Source organism: Chamaea fasciata, unplaced genomic scaffold, assembly GCF_029207755.1.
Source record: "Chamaea fasciata isolate MVZ Bird 193981 ecotype frontalis unplaced genomic scaffold, bChaFas1.0.hap1 SCAF_8, whole genome shotgun sequence".
NCBI classification, from domain to species: domain Eukaryota; kingdom Metazoa; phylum Chordata; class Aves; order Passeriformes; family Sylviidae; genus Chamaea; species Chamaea fasciata.
In genome coordinates this window covers 31,267,751-31,281,055 of record NW_027094093.1, presented here as the reverse complement: position 1 = coordinate 31,281,055, position 13,305 = coordinate 31,267,751, and the positions used below count along the sequence as shown (strand labels likewise).

General features: G+C 39.9%; 1 protein-coding gene across 2 annotated transcripts in view; it reads left to right on the top strand.

The window, feature by feature from the left end:
- The window catches only part of DPP10 (dipeptidyl peptidase like 10), a 434,600-nt gene that overhangs the window by 380,772 nt on the left and 40,523 nt on the right, over positions 1 to 13,305 (top strand). For both annotated transcript variants that reach the window (XM_066190335.1, XM_066190334.1), the window contains exon 8: positions 11,526 to 11,646. In XM_066190335.1, the coding sequence (XP_066046432.1) occupies positions 11,526 to 11,646 (121 nt within the window). The remainder of the gene's footprint in view (positions 1 to 11,525; positions 11,647 to 13,305) is intronic.

Below are 13,305 nucleotides of genomic sequence, written 5' to 3'. Positions count from 1 at the left end.
GGTGAAGAAATAATGAGAAAATCATATGTTTTATAGGAGCATTATTCCTCTACTGCTGTTTTTCATGTGGAACAGTAAAAGGCCCAGCAGCTTTACAGTGAATAAATCGAGAGGGGAGATAAAAGATGTCTCCTCTCCCTGGTTCTTGTTCTGTTATCATTGATCTAGCATGCAGCTAATATTTGAGTCAGTATGGAAGGCCCTGCACACAAGTAATACATTTTTTTTTTTTTAATCCAGAAACAAATATACTGGAAATTTGATATATCACTGTGCTAAAACTCAAATTATTTCTTCACATGGTTAGTTGTGTGGGGGTGTGTATATCTATACGTATGTATGTATGTATGTGTATATATATGTATGTGTGTATATATATATATATATGTAGGTATTTGTATATATATGTATGTATGTATGTATGCATATTTACACACAGTCCCACAAAGACACAGAGAAACGAGTTTAAGGACACACGTTTGGTAGGAGCAGTCAGAAGGACTTCTCCATGCAGCAGCCTGCAGGGAGCAATGAACACAGCAGTATTTCTCATCGTATTGTTCAACATGTCTGTGTGTAACAAAGCATATCTGAATATTCACACTTCTGTCTGTTAGCTAATATTAACTGCAAGTCCAATGGCTCATAAAATAGCGCTGCTGTGCTTCTTGTGTGAAAAATGTGTGCCTTTCTGTAGTGCAGAAACATGAAAATTACATTTCAGAAGTCTAAAATTCTTCGGAAATAGCCACCCATAAAAATCTTGAAGCAGAGGTTGAAATCTGATGTAGTCCTCAGCTAAACTGGAGTTGGACAAGATTGGGTTTTATTATGGACTGTATTTCTACACAAATCCAAAATCCTGCCCAGAAACACAGCATGCTTACCTGTGTCCCTGGACCATATAATCATGTAGTAACTTCATATTTAGGGATTAAAAAAAGGTGCACCACAGGATGGGATGGAAAATTTGTCATATCCATCTTTTGGTAATGTAAAGTAAACAACAGTTTTATCTGGCAAATAGAAAACAATGAGCAAAAAAGCCCCAATAAAGAAGCTGTGTTCTGTGCTCCTTAACACCTTGGGAAAGGAAGATTCCAAAGAGGAAGGCACCAAAATGTTGAATCAGTAGAGTTTGAAGATTGTTAATGCCTTTCTGGTTCAGGTTCTATGCCAGAGGTTGTTCTAATCAATTTTAAATGCAACTTCTATTTACCTTTTCTAAAGCATTTGGCAGAAGACTTGTAAAAGACTGGAGTTTCTGTGGTGGTACCAGTGCCTACAGAGTTCTGCTAGGAACAGGTTGAAGTGACAAAACCAACCTGACACAAACTCCACTGAGCTCTTGCTCTGTGGTAGGTTCCTCCACCTCTTCCATTTACAGGTTGTGTTTATTGTATGTTAAAATCTATTTTCTCATTCAGCATGTAACACCTATCAGAAATATAGGCAGGTTTCTGTCAGGGGAAGTGATAATGACTGTGCAAGGTTGAACAATTTTGGGTATGTTCAGTTCTCGTGGTTATTTCTATGTTAGTCAAGTCCCTCTAGAAAAAGAGACATTAAATTCCATCATCACCAGCCCATAAATCCCCTTGCATGTTTCTTTCTCCCTACAGTGGGGTTATGACTTCCCCACTGTGTTTGTTCTGAAAGATCAGAGCTGATTAAACTTTTGCTGCACTGTGTTAAAGTGACTTAGGCTTTCATGTTGACTCAGCCTGAACCAGGCAGTGAAGTGCAAAGAACTGCTCGTGGATGTGTATCTGTGGGGAATGGATCTCCACTGGCAGCTCCAAGGCCTGGAGAATAAGGATTAAAAGGTCAGGTGTACTGTTGATATCTAAGAGAAAACAATGCATTGATTTCCTTCTCCATTTGTGGCAAGTGACAGCACGTTTGCAGAAATAGAAAGGAAGAGTTTTGTGTGGAAGGAAAGCAAATAGTGATTTTCAGGTCTTGTTTCCCAGACACTGTACTGTCCCGAACAGATGTGCTGTTTTAACAGATAGTTAAAATGTCCTAATTCCTCCTTTTCTCATTCCTGATGAGGTATTTTAAGACAAACTGTGTTTCTTGCATTGGATGTGCTGTGTGGCGTCTGTACAGGTGGATGTCATTCAGTAAAATTTTGGCCCATCATAAAGACAAAAGGAACTTGAACCCTGTGTGCAGTAGGGAGATGAAGGCACGTGTCCCATACAGCAAGATGGGTGGGTCGGCAATAGCAGCTGAAAGCACGAACCTTTGTGTTCAGCTTTTCTTGGGTTTCTCGTGTAGGAGATGCTCAGAAGCACCCTGGTCTGTTGTATTTCATACAAAGTTCTCAGGGATTGCCCACCACCCTGAAAATAGCAGAAAATGTAAGTATGACTTTACAGCTCAGAATTTTCAATTCCATATCTTTTTACTTTTGTTCTTGCAGTTATAGTGCTACTTCCCTACATTTTGTCAAAGAAAACAGAAGATTCCTCCTCTGATACAAAGCCCTTACAATTTACTTAGATATTTTTATGTCCCCCAACCTTGCTTTTTTTTTTCTTCTGGAGTAAATAGTTTGAAAATTTTTCAGTTTAGCTTGCTGTGGCTTGATCTGTCTGGGCATAATTGAATGCTTGGTATCAGTGTAAGATGAGCCTGAAATAACCAGAGATCATTTTAAAAGATTTTATGGTAAGGAAAGATTTTGATTTTGTTATAATCTGCATGCTGGCTCATTAGTCAGAAGCAATCAGTAAGTGTGAGGAAGGAGGAGTGTGAATTCCTGAGCATGCACTGCTTTTGTGTAAGTCTGTTCTTCACATCACTTAGTCAAAGATGGAACGGCTCAGCAGCCCAATCCTCAGAGACATTTTGCACAGTGCTGCAGCCAGCAGAGCTCTTCAGGCTACTCCATGTGGGAGGAGGCAGCAGATCCAGACCATCAGCTTGGGGGAAAGGCAGTCTGGCTGTGATCTGTGCAGCAGATTTATGAAGCAGCTCTCTGCGTAGGTCGTAGTTCAGATATTATATGTGATTTTATTTATATAGCATATTACACTGTGTTTGCTCTCCTGGGTAAGCTGCCATGGGATGAGGCAGCGTGTGAATTTAGTGAGCATCATGATCCAATATCATTGGAAAGGCAACATAATTAATGTGTGTTGAGACAAAAGAGGGCAACGCTTCCCCGCATTTATTGGAAATCAAGGACATAAACATCAGAGTTACCATGGAGTTGCTGATATTCTGAGTTCATGGCCTGGTTTATGTCATGACATTAGTAACTAATCTTATAGCTGCATTGTGAGTGCATCCTCACTATTGTTTACAGTAGACTTATAAACTATCTTAATAGCAATTAAATATAATGGCCTTGTAGATTGTTTGCGGTTGTTCAGAAACGATTGTGCTAACACATTACTGTGATGCAGGGGCATTAATCTAGACAGAAGAAAAGTGGTGCTTCAGTGTTCTGTTCTTCCTGATGTGTCTGGCAGCTTGATTACTGCAAAAATAAAATTTACATATTGTAACTGACATCAGAAAAAGGTCGTGTATGACTTTGGGGTGTGTGTGCTTTGAGGTCTCCTGATCAACAGCTACTTCCCCTCTCCCTTAATTACAACACAATGTAAACATTTAAAGATTCCTCTGAAAGGATTGTTGTGCAGGTCAATCACAACCTTTAGAAAATTGGTACATTTAAGAGCAAATATAGTTCTTATTGCATACAATTATAATAATTTTGTTATTATATATTATTTGCTTTCCACCTCATTTGCAATGTGTCTGATGATTTTTTGGAGCATAGATCATGTAAGGGCAGATACTTGTCCACTGCTAGGTATTGCTTAGGTAGCTCATGGTGCCTGTGGTGCCCAGTGCCTGCCTAATCTAGTGTGCTGTGGTGCAAGAGCTGGAGCAAGTCAGAGCTGAATGGCTCTGAAAATTTTGTGCCAGCACAGATTGACCTGCAAAAAAAAAATTAAATAAACAAAAACATCTGCAGAGCAGAGATCAGAACCATTTAAGCACTCCTGGAGACCTGCAAAGCAGCTGTATTGCAAACTAGATCAGACATTGTAGCCTGCAATCCTGTTTGTGAGAGCTCACAATCTAAATAGATACAGATATAATGTAGGGGAGAGGAACAGGAAATAAGGCTGTTTTGCCATACAATCCCATAAAACTTCCCTTGAAATTGTCATCCTGTAACAAATGTAAAAAAAGAAAATAGGGGTTACACTGTTGTTGCATTGGCACACAGAACACGTAATCTTAACTACACCTTGTTTTTCAGCAGGAATCTGCTTCAAGTAAATAAGATTTTGGCAAGGAAAAGGAGCAGGAAGGGGTGCTCATCTTCTGTATCAATGGTCTGACAATCTTGGTTTAAGTCTGGGAGTCCCAGGGGTATAGTAAATGAAATCACAGATGACAAGAAAATATTTGCCCAGTTTGGACTTGAAGAAGAGAGCTGATATTACACAGTGACTAAAAATAACATGATCAGTGCCTCTCAAAAAAAAATTGTCAGAACTTTGGAGGATGCTGAATGGTGGTAGAGAAAATACCAAGCCAGGTGTTCATTTGAAAGCTATTGCATTGATAGATCCTATGGGTGATTCGTAGTATTTTTTAAATTGGTGAAAACTGATTGTAAATTTCTTAAGTGGAGCTATTTCTATAATTTTTCAGATCTATGAACCAGAAGGTAAAAACAAATACTTTAAATACTTGAATGAAAACTAAAGTTGCTACTTTAATAGCAGCTGTTGAAAACTGGCAACCAAATTGTCCCGATGTGGATGCAGGGCTTTGATTATAGTTTCTTCCTGCAATCCAAAGTTAGGTCTAATATTACTTACAAGTCAAAGGAAATGCATGGATATCTTCATTTTCCCAAAATTATGGTGAAAGCAACAGTAGGTATTGAGACCACGTTTTAGAATAAAAATGACTTTAAAATAATTCTAAAATTAATTATTTCATTTGATATGCCACTTACTTCTTTCTTCTATGCAAGAACATTTTTTGTGCTGGACTTTCCATACGTTCTAGATCATAAGGGCATCAACTCTTTGGACGTATACAATATGTATGTATGCATACATGTTATCATGCAGTATAAACTTAGCACTGTCCCTGAAACTGGAGAAGTCGTGTTTCAATCTCTTAGGAGCAAAGTGCAGTATTTGCAGGGCAACTAAGAAAATATTCTTTATTTGACTTTGTTCTGCTCATGAATAGCTGATATTATTTGTATTAATGGTTTTTAGTGAGAAAACATATTTGATCTGGAAGTATTAGTGAGTGATCTGACTGGGGGCAGCTGGATTTGGCCCTGGTTAATCTAGGGTAAGACAGGAGACAGAACAAATGGTAAGAGGCAAGCCCAGATGGAAAAGCATCTTGAAGCTTTTGAAGAATTAATTATCCAGCTAATTGGCTGGCAGTCTCACATGAAGGGACGGAATTTTGCTGAATGCTTAGGAAAGCAGCCGGGCTGGTGGGGCCTGTGCCGAGGTGAGGCTGTGTGAGTTGTCCGTGTGGGGGCACAGGGTGCTGGTGTCTGCAGCAGGAATGTTCCTGCCCCTCTGCAGAGCCACAAGGGAAGCTCAGTGCTCTGTTCCATGGAGAGCTGGGCTCTGAGCACACCTGTGCTGGCCCAGACAGGGGTGGGCTGGATGTCCTTGCCAGGGTCACACAGGAGTGAGCCAGGGCTGAGGAGGCCGTGGGTCGACGTCTTTAGCACTGTCATTAGCAGCTGCAGGAGCTGTGCAGCAGAAGCATCTCCCTGAATGCCTGAAGGTCTCCTTCTGGGCATAATCAGAAATTCCTGAGCCTTGCCACAGCTCATATTTTCAGTTTGAAAAGTAAGGAAGACTATCACGTTCTCTGGGGTATTAAGTGGGAGTGCTGAAGCTGTTCCAGGTTGGAGCAGTTATTTATCTAGCTCTTGGTCCCAGATTCTGTGGAAGAATCTGTTGATTTTCTCGCATCAGAGGTAGAACTCTCACCTTTACAGAAAGAGACCAGTGCTTGTTGTACAGATTTTTTCCTAACCAAAGATGTATTAATACAGGTGACTTGTTTGTTTCCTTTCCAGTTGCATCTGCTCTGTAGCTTTTAGAGTTTGGTTGGCACTTACTTTGAACAAGGGGATGAATCCATGTAATGGCATGCAGCACCTGTAGACACCCTCAGCAGTTTCTTTCCTTCCAGCCTGTCCCACTCCCCAGTCAGCCTCTGGGGGAAGAACCTTCTAATACCTGACCTAAACCTGCCCTGACACAACTTCAGGCCATTCCCTTGGGTCCTGTCCCTGGTCACTATGCAGAAGAGATCAATGTCTGCCCCTCCTCTTCCCCTCATGAGGAAGTTTTAGCTGCAGTGGGGTCTCCCCTCAGTCTCCTCTTCCTCCAGGCTGAACAGACCAGCTCTGCTATTCTTCCACCTAAAAAACCTGGGGTTTAGAGTGACCTCCAGCAGCTCTGGGCAGGCTGCTGCTGCTGCCCAGCTGGAGCAGCAAAGGCTCATGCTGTCCCTGAAACGCTGCCCCGCAATCAGGGAAGGGACTGAGTGTGGATGTGCCAAGCAGGAGGCTTCAGTGGAGCACCAAAATGGAGAAAGTGGAGCATTTTTCTGTAATTTAGCAGCTTTTCTCTGCCTGTAGTGTTTGAAATGATTAAAGACACTCGGGGGGCCTCTCCAGCTACTGGCGCTAGGTTTGCTGTTCAGCTGGGGAGTGGATGTCTCTGTTTCCACAGCTGTCTGCCATCTGCAACCAAGTCGGACTGGGTGCTCTGCTCCAGACCTCAGCCTGAAAATCCTGGAATTGTGAAACATCTTGCAAACAGTAAATAAGTGTTTTGGAAGGAATTAATTTAGAAGAAGGTTTATGAAAAAAATGGTTTAGAGGATGCCAGATGTGGAAGAATGAGATGGATTAGTGCTGGGGTAGAGCATTGGAGCAAGCAGGGCCTCAGATTCTTCACAGTCAGTGGAAATAAATGTGATCATTACCAAGAATTAATATCTCACTAATCCAAAACATTCTTGCAGGTGTTTTTCATTAATTGGAAAATACTTAATAAAATAATTAAAGAAATTATGTGGAGTTTTTCTCCATTTGGTTTAAGACTTGATGTGCAAAATCTCTCAGAAAACAGAAAGTCAGATAATTTTGAAGGCAATAGATTTTGATATTTGCCCCCATTTACAGCATTATTAGCTGAGGGTCTCAACTAAAAATTGTTTGAAGTTTTTTAAGAATACTCATGAAAGATGGGTAGAAGAGGAGATTAAAAAAAGTGTAATAATTTCCACATACAGTAGCATATCCTGGTTCCACTTTGTGCCTTTTTCAATTTACTTCCTTATCATCATACCCAAAAGCTGTGAAAGCTTTTTGGGCACAAAGTCACTGATGTATTCTTGGGAATACCTGTCTGATACACAAGTAGCAACTCCTTTTTTAGCAGTTTAGGAAGATTCAGTAGTTGCAGTCAACATTTTAGTACTTGTGATGTAGTAAATAGACCCAAGTGTATACTAAGAAAAGCCTTTTACTATTACTTGCTCCCATATACCTGAGTGGAGAGAGACCAGCGAGGGAAATTTTGGTTTATGTGATGTTGCTTAAAACACAATATACAAAGTGATGGAGTATGTGAACTCCCCTTCCTGGAAACTTTTGGACACATCTTTAGCTCTACTTGCTGAAGTCAGGTCAGGCACATTTGTTTGCAAGACTGTGCTCCAAGGATTTGTTTGTTTTTGTTTGTTCCGATCAATTATTCTTATCCCAGGGTCATGATTTGTTATCTACCTTGCAGTGTTTGAGAGTTTCAGTCTCTCTTATAGGAAATGTAGCTGTCTGAGTTCTCTCCCAGCCACTTTCTCTCTTTTTCACTCAATTTTGAAAGCCAAATTGTGGCTTATAAATTCAGCTTCCGGGTATTCTTGTACTGCGAGTTATCAACAGGAGCAGCTGCCTTTTAAAAAATAAAAATGTTCACCTAGTCTCTGTGTTTTTGAAAAAGAGATTGGAAAGACATTTTAGTGTAGAATAAAGCAGAAATGTAAGGTGGTTTCATCAGAAAGCTTTGGTGGTGATGTTTAAATTGAGCAAGAAAGAGAAAAATATGTGAGGCAAAGAAAAAGATCTTGGGTATTGTGCAGGGAGGGGAGGGCTTGGCATTTGAGGACTTCCTCTAGGGCTGGAGGTTTTTTGCCTGTTTCAGCTGAGGAATAGTTCCATTTCTACTCTTAGTTTGTGGGCTCTTGATAATTCACATAAAATGAAGTCAGTGTCTGTTTTTCTCCTAAAGCCACTTCACATTCACCACCTTTTGCTGCTGGCTGGTGTTGTATGCACAAGCACAAGACAAAAGCAAGCAGGATCTACTCACAGTCTTTGGAACAGAATTCATTTCAAGGGGCAATCCATTAAAATTTCGGTACTTTAGTGCTACATGTAAGGTACATTTGTATCATATAAGTATTATACTGGGAAGAAGAATTCAAAGTGAGTCTGCCTTTTGGAAATTCCTTTCTTGGCTGCCAGCTGATGGGAGATTGGGCTCTGGCTGCACAAAGCACTTGTGCTTAATTGAATCCACTGCCTGTATTCACTGAGGGAGAAGTGAGAGCCCCTCAGGCCATGACTGAGTAGCCTTCACAGAAATGTTGTCACTCCTGTTGTGCCTCTGCTGCCTGTTTTGCTGCAGAAATCAACATTTTAACTCTTGAGCCCTTATTTCCAAGTGGTGAATGGGTTAAATAGTTACAGATGAGCCCTTTGGCATGGTCAGGGCTGGAGGGGAATGCAGCCCTTGCTGTAGGGGTCAGGCTCTGTCACAGCAGGGAGGATGCATTCCTGTCAGTGCAAACGGCAATCCAGGGGCTTTTCCAAATGGCACCTCCTGAAATAGAACAAATACTCAAAATGGCAGATGAGATTAAATGACTTACCATAGTGAGAATCTTTCTAAGGTGATTTACAGGCTTTGGGATATTGATCTTTTGGAATGCTGCCGGCAGTGAGTGCAGAGGCACACTTGCCAGAGCTCCAACCACTCATCCACCTGCACTTCTGTGCAGTTTAGTTGTGTTCAGGAACATGAATGGCTGTATTTCATAAATGTTCTGCAAAGAAACATGAATTCTTCCTTCCTAATGTTAAATTCAAGTAATCAGTGAGCTCAAGGCTTGCAAGTAATCAGCTAGCTCAAGCTGCTGTGTGACTTCAAAGTTTTTCAAGAACTTTAAAATGTTCCAATAGGTACATTCAAGAAAAAAAATGGGGGTTTGGAGCAGCTTTCAAAATTGAAGGAACATGTATCAGGAGTGATGAGGAAAGAAGGGAAACTTTGGATGATAGAGTAGACTAAGATTGTGAAGATGTTCAGAGGGTGACTGAGAACTGGTTTAGGATGGAGTCAAAGCTGCTTTATGAAATGAATGAGGAATAAAGATGATACAGCCACAGTCAGTGGCCCAACAGTGATCCTTCAGAGATGTTTACTTATCAGAGATCTGTCAAATGGAATTAGCAATGCCTGCTAAGTAGTAATAACACGATTAAAAGCCTTCTCGGGGTTGTCATAAAACAAGTAATTCTTAATCCTTTACTTTGTCACTGATCACTTTAAATGAAAGTTTTCACTGCAGAGACAAGTCAGTGTGGGTACCTTCACCATTAAGAACACTAGCAGCCTGAAAAGGGGGGAGAGAAGCAAAAATCATGCTCCTGATCTTCAAAAATTAGATTGATTTATTTCAATTCAAGAAGATTAAATAAAATAGAATCATTTGACCAAGCAGGCTTTTTTGGTAACCTCTTGAAAGCTGCTGTTTATATAAGAAAAGATTGTCGGCTCTAAGAAGTAGCTGCATAGGAAGCAATAGTCATTAGAGCAGTTCACTACCTAGTCTACCTATAGTGGAGTCTGATAGCAATAATTTTAGTTGACATCAATAACAAATAATTGGCTAAATTATTTTGGTTTTCTTGGTTAAACAGTTAACCATGCCTTGTTTTTGCTCATATTAATTTCTTTTATATTAGAAATAAAAGTGCATTTTTAGTGTGGAAATAATCACATTTACAGGAAGTTCTTGTTATTTCAAAAACTTGATCCATCCAGCATTCTCTCACTGTTGTTTTCCTTCGCTGTAGATGTTGGGTGATGCATCAGCTTCCCCGAAATTCTCTGTACCAATATCATGCTCAGTACATTGTGGAGTATTCAAAATGGTTCAACAGTTTCTGCATCAGTTTTGAGCTCACAGCTGAGCTTTGAATTCTGACCATAAAGGACTTAATTCCAAGTCACCCCCAGTTCCCAGTAATGGTTAAAATCATTGCATTGCCCATGGTATGGAAAAACCTCAGCTTTATAGCTTTCTGCAGCAGAAATCACAGAGTGGCTACTGTTAAAAATCATTAGTTGGGGACTCAGAGGGAAATCTATTTTCAGATGGTAATTTAGAAGCAAAGGGAACAGCAGTAATAGTGCTAATAAAACCTTGCTCTTTGGTTAGTATTTTCCCATAAGTCATTTATTATAGAAGTGTGAGAGAATAATAAATGACCAGGCTTTTTAAATAGTCTTTGGTGGAAATACATTTACTTCCTGTTACACTCCCTGAGACACTGTGTATCAGTATCCAGTGCTGAAATGGCATAACAAAAATTTCTGTGGCACTGAGCTTCTTTAGCCCTGTCACAGATGCCTTTTCTCAGTGTGAATTGAGGTGGTGCATAATCTTGCTGTTGCTTTGATCTTTGTGTTAAGCTGTGGAAGTGCACACGTGGCCATTGTGATTTATTGCACTTTGTCATGGAACCTGGAGCTTAGCCTCACAAAGTGAGTGAACTTGGTAACCCTTTGCAACAAAGTGAGCAGGGAAAAAAAGAGCAGACGAGGCTAATGAGTGGCAGTGAAGAAGGAAAAAGGAGGATGAAGAGCCCAGACTTGAAAAATAGAGAGCATTTATATAGTACACTTGAGGTAAAACATTGGTGTGTCAGTCAGAAGTCATCAGCAAGCTGAGAAAAGTTAACTGCTGCAGTCTGCTGTTTGGTTTTGCTTCTCCAGTGTCTTCTCACACTGTGATATAAAGCTGTAACTCATCTTTATGATGTATGCACTATCTTGTATGTCCTTGCAGAATTATGTCTCATTTCACAGTTAGAAAACTAGATGAAAATTTCTTTTTTCATTCAGCTGTTGTAAAACTTGTCTTCTGTATGATTTTGGGGAATGTAATAATATTTTTTTTAAATGAATAGAAGTGTTTCGGCTGGAAAGACAATTTCAAAGGAAGGCTTTGCTTGCCATAAGTATTAAAAGTTTGTTTAGTTTGACTAATTTTATAAAAAAATGGAATATGAAGACAACATTGGTGGAAACTCATGCTGAATTATTCTGTAGAACGTTCTGAGCCTGAGGAAATTATGTATTCATTGCTGAACATTCATTTATAGCTACCAAAACATTGGTTTTTCTCTCCGTCTCTCTTACCTCATCCAGATTTATATATTTGAAAATAACATCTACTATCAGCCTGATGTAAAGAGCAGCTCATTGCGCCTGACATCCTCAGGAAAAGAAGGAATTATTTTTAATGGAATTGCAGACTGGTTATATGAAGGTAAGCTGGACGAATATCTCTGTTTATTAAAACAGATGAAATTCTGTTTCAGATAAAATAGATCCAACAGCACAAATCTGTTCATTTCAGAAAATGCTGAGGTTGGGTTTGCTCCTTTCCCTTCTCATTTTCCTGCAGGATTGCCTTTGTATCTGCTCATTCTTTGTGGTTGGCTGCTGGCTTGCATACAGCAGTGTTTTCTGAGAAAGAGGAATTAATTTCCCACCAGAATATTCCAAATGAATAGTTGGTACCATGTAAAACTGAGCAGGAAAAGGGCTCAGTTTGCTGCTTTAAGGGACAACTGTGATGATCCATTTACAGTTAAAACATGCCCAGAGAAGAGGGAACCCAAATTTGAGTGGGGAATAGCTCAGTCTGTCTTCTACAGCCAGTTCCACAGAATGTTTCTCTCTGCACTCAAAATGCTTTTAACATAATTGTAAATACAAGGAAAAGAAAATTTTAAAAAGGGAGCAGATTATCTACCTTGGTATAACAGCTTAAAATTAATACACATTTCAGCTACTCTTGCAATGGGACTCATGTGTTTTATAGATAAATAGCTTGGTGGTAAATACTCAGTTACCTGAGGTATAGAATTTCTTGTATGAGGAGTTTTTTTAGGAATGGTGTTAATGCCATACAGCATGGAACTTCACCTTAAAAATGGTCTGTCCACACCTCTTGGCATTGCAGTAGTTATGAGCAAACAGCTTACCATGGGGTTTTTTTTTAAATCTCTGCCCAAGGGATCTCTGAAGTCAGAATGGTAATTTGCATCCCTCAGCCTGTATCTGATAGTTTTCCATTTCCAAGGTTTCCATTAGTGTTTTGAAATGTTTTAACGTGGCAACGCATTTCAAAACAAAAGAACATGTTTTAAATGGAATATCATTTTGTATGTACTTAATAATCTTAAAATCTAACACAGAAGCATGCAAATTGAAGAATTTAAACAGATATAGTTCATGGAAATTGATGTTGTATATCAAGTTTTTGCTAAAACAAAGTGAAGTGAGTATGAGTCATAGCCAGGAGAGGCAAAAGTTGTCTAGTTTGGGACTGGAAAGTTCCTGAGGTGTTGTGGGAGATGATCCCAAAGCCTTCCTCACGAAGCATGTCTTTAAGTGAAGAATACTTCTTTGCTCCTTGTTTTCCAAGTTTTTTGATCCCAAGTGGGATGTTGCATTTCCTGACTTGCAGAGAGCTCTCTGGGTTCCCAGGGCTGCAGGCAGGCAGAGAGCCCTTCCCGACTCGAACACCATGGAGGTCAGGGTTAGAGGGGGTTCTGTCTGTGCATGGTGGAGAACGCCAAGGTCTGTTGGCATGAAGGAACACACTTCCCTTTCCCATTCACCTAGAGCAGTGCTCCACTTTCAGCAGAGTTCTTTAACAGTATCACAAGCTGGGCAGGCTGAATATTGTCCAGGTGAAGTTGAGTGATTTTCAGTTGACTCTACCACTCTTCCTCCTTTGACCTCATTTGTTTTCTTATATCATTTCATGAGTTTGTTATTAGCATTTTACCTTACAAAGCATTTGGGAATAGCTTTTCTTTGTGTGAATAACCTTGCCTAAGTGCAAACAGTAATATTTTAAAGCAAACATAATTGTGATTTTTTGCTATCTGATATTCACCATTCGTTCTCTGCTCTT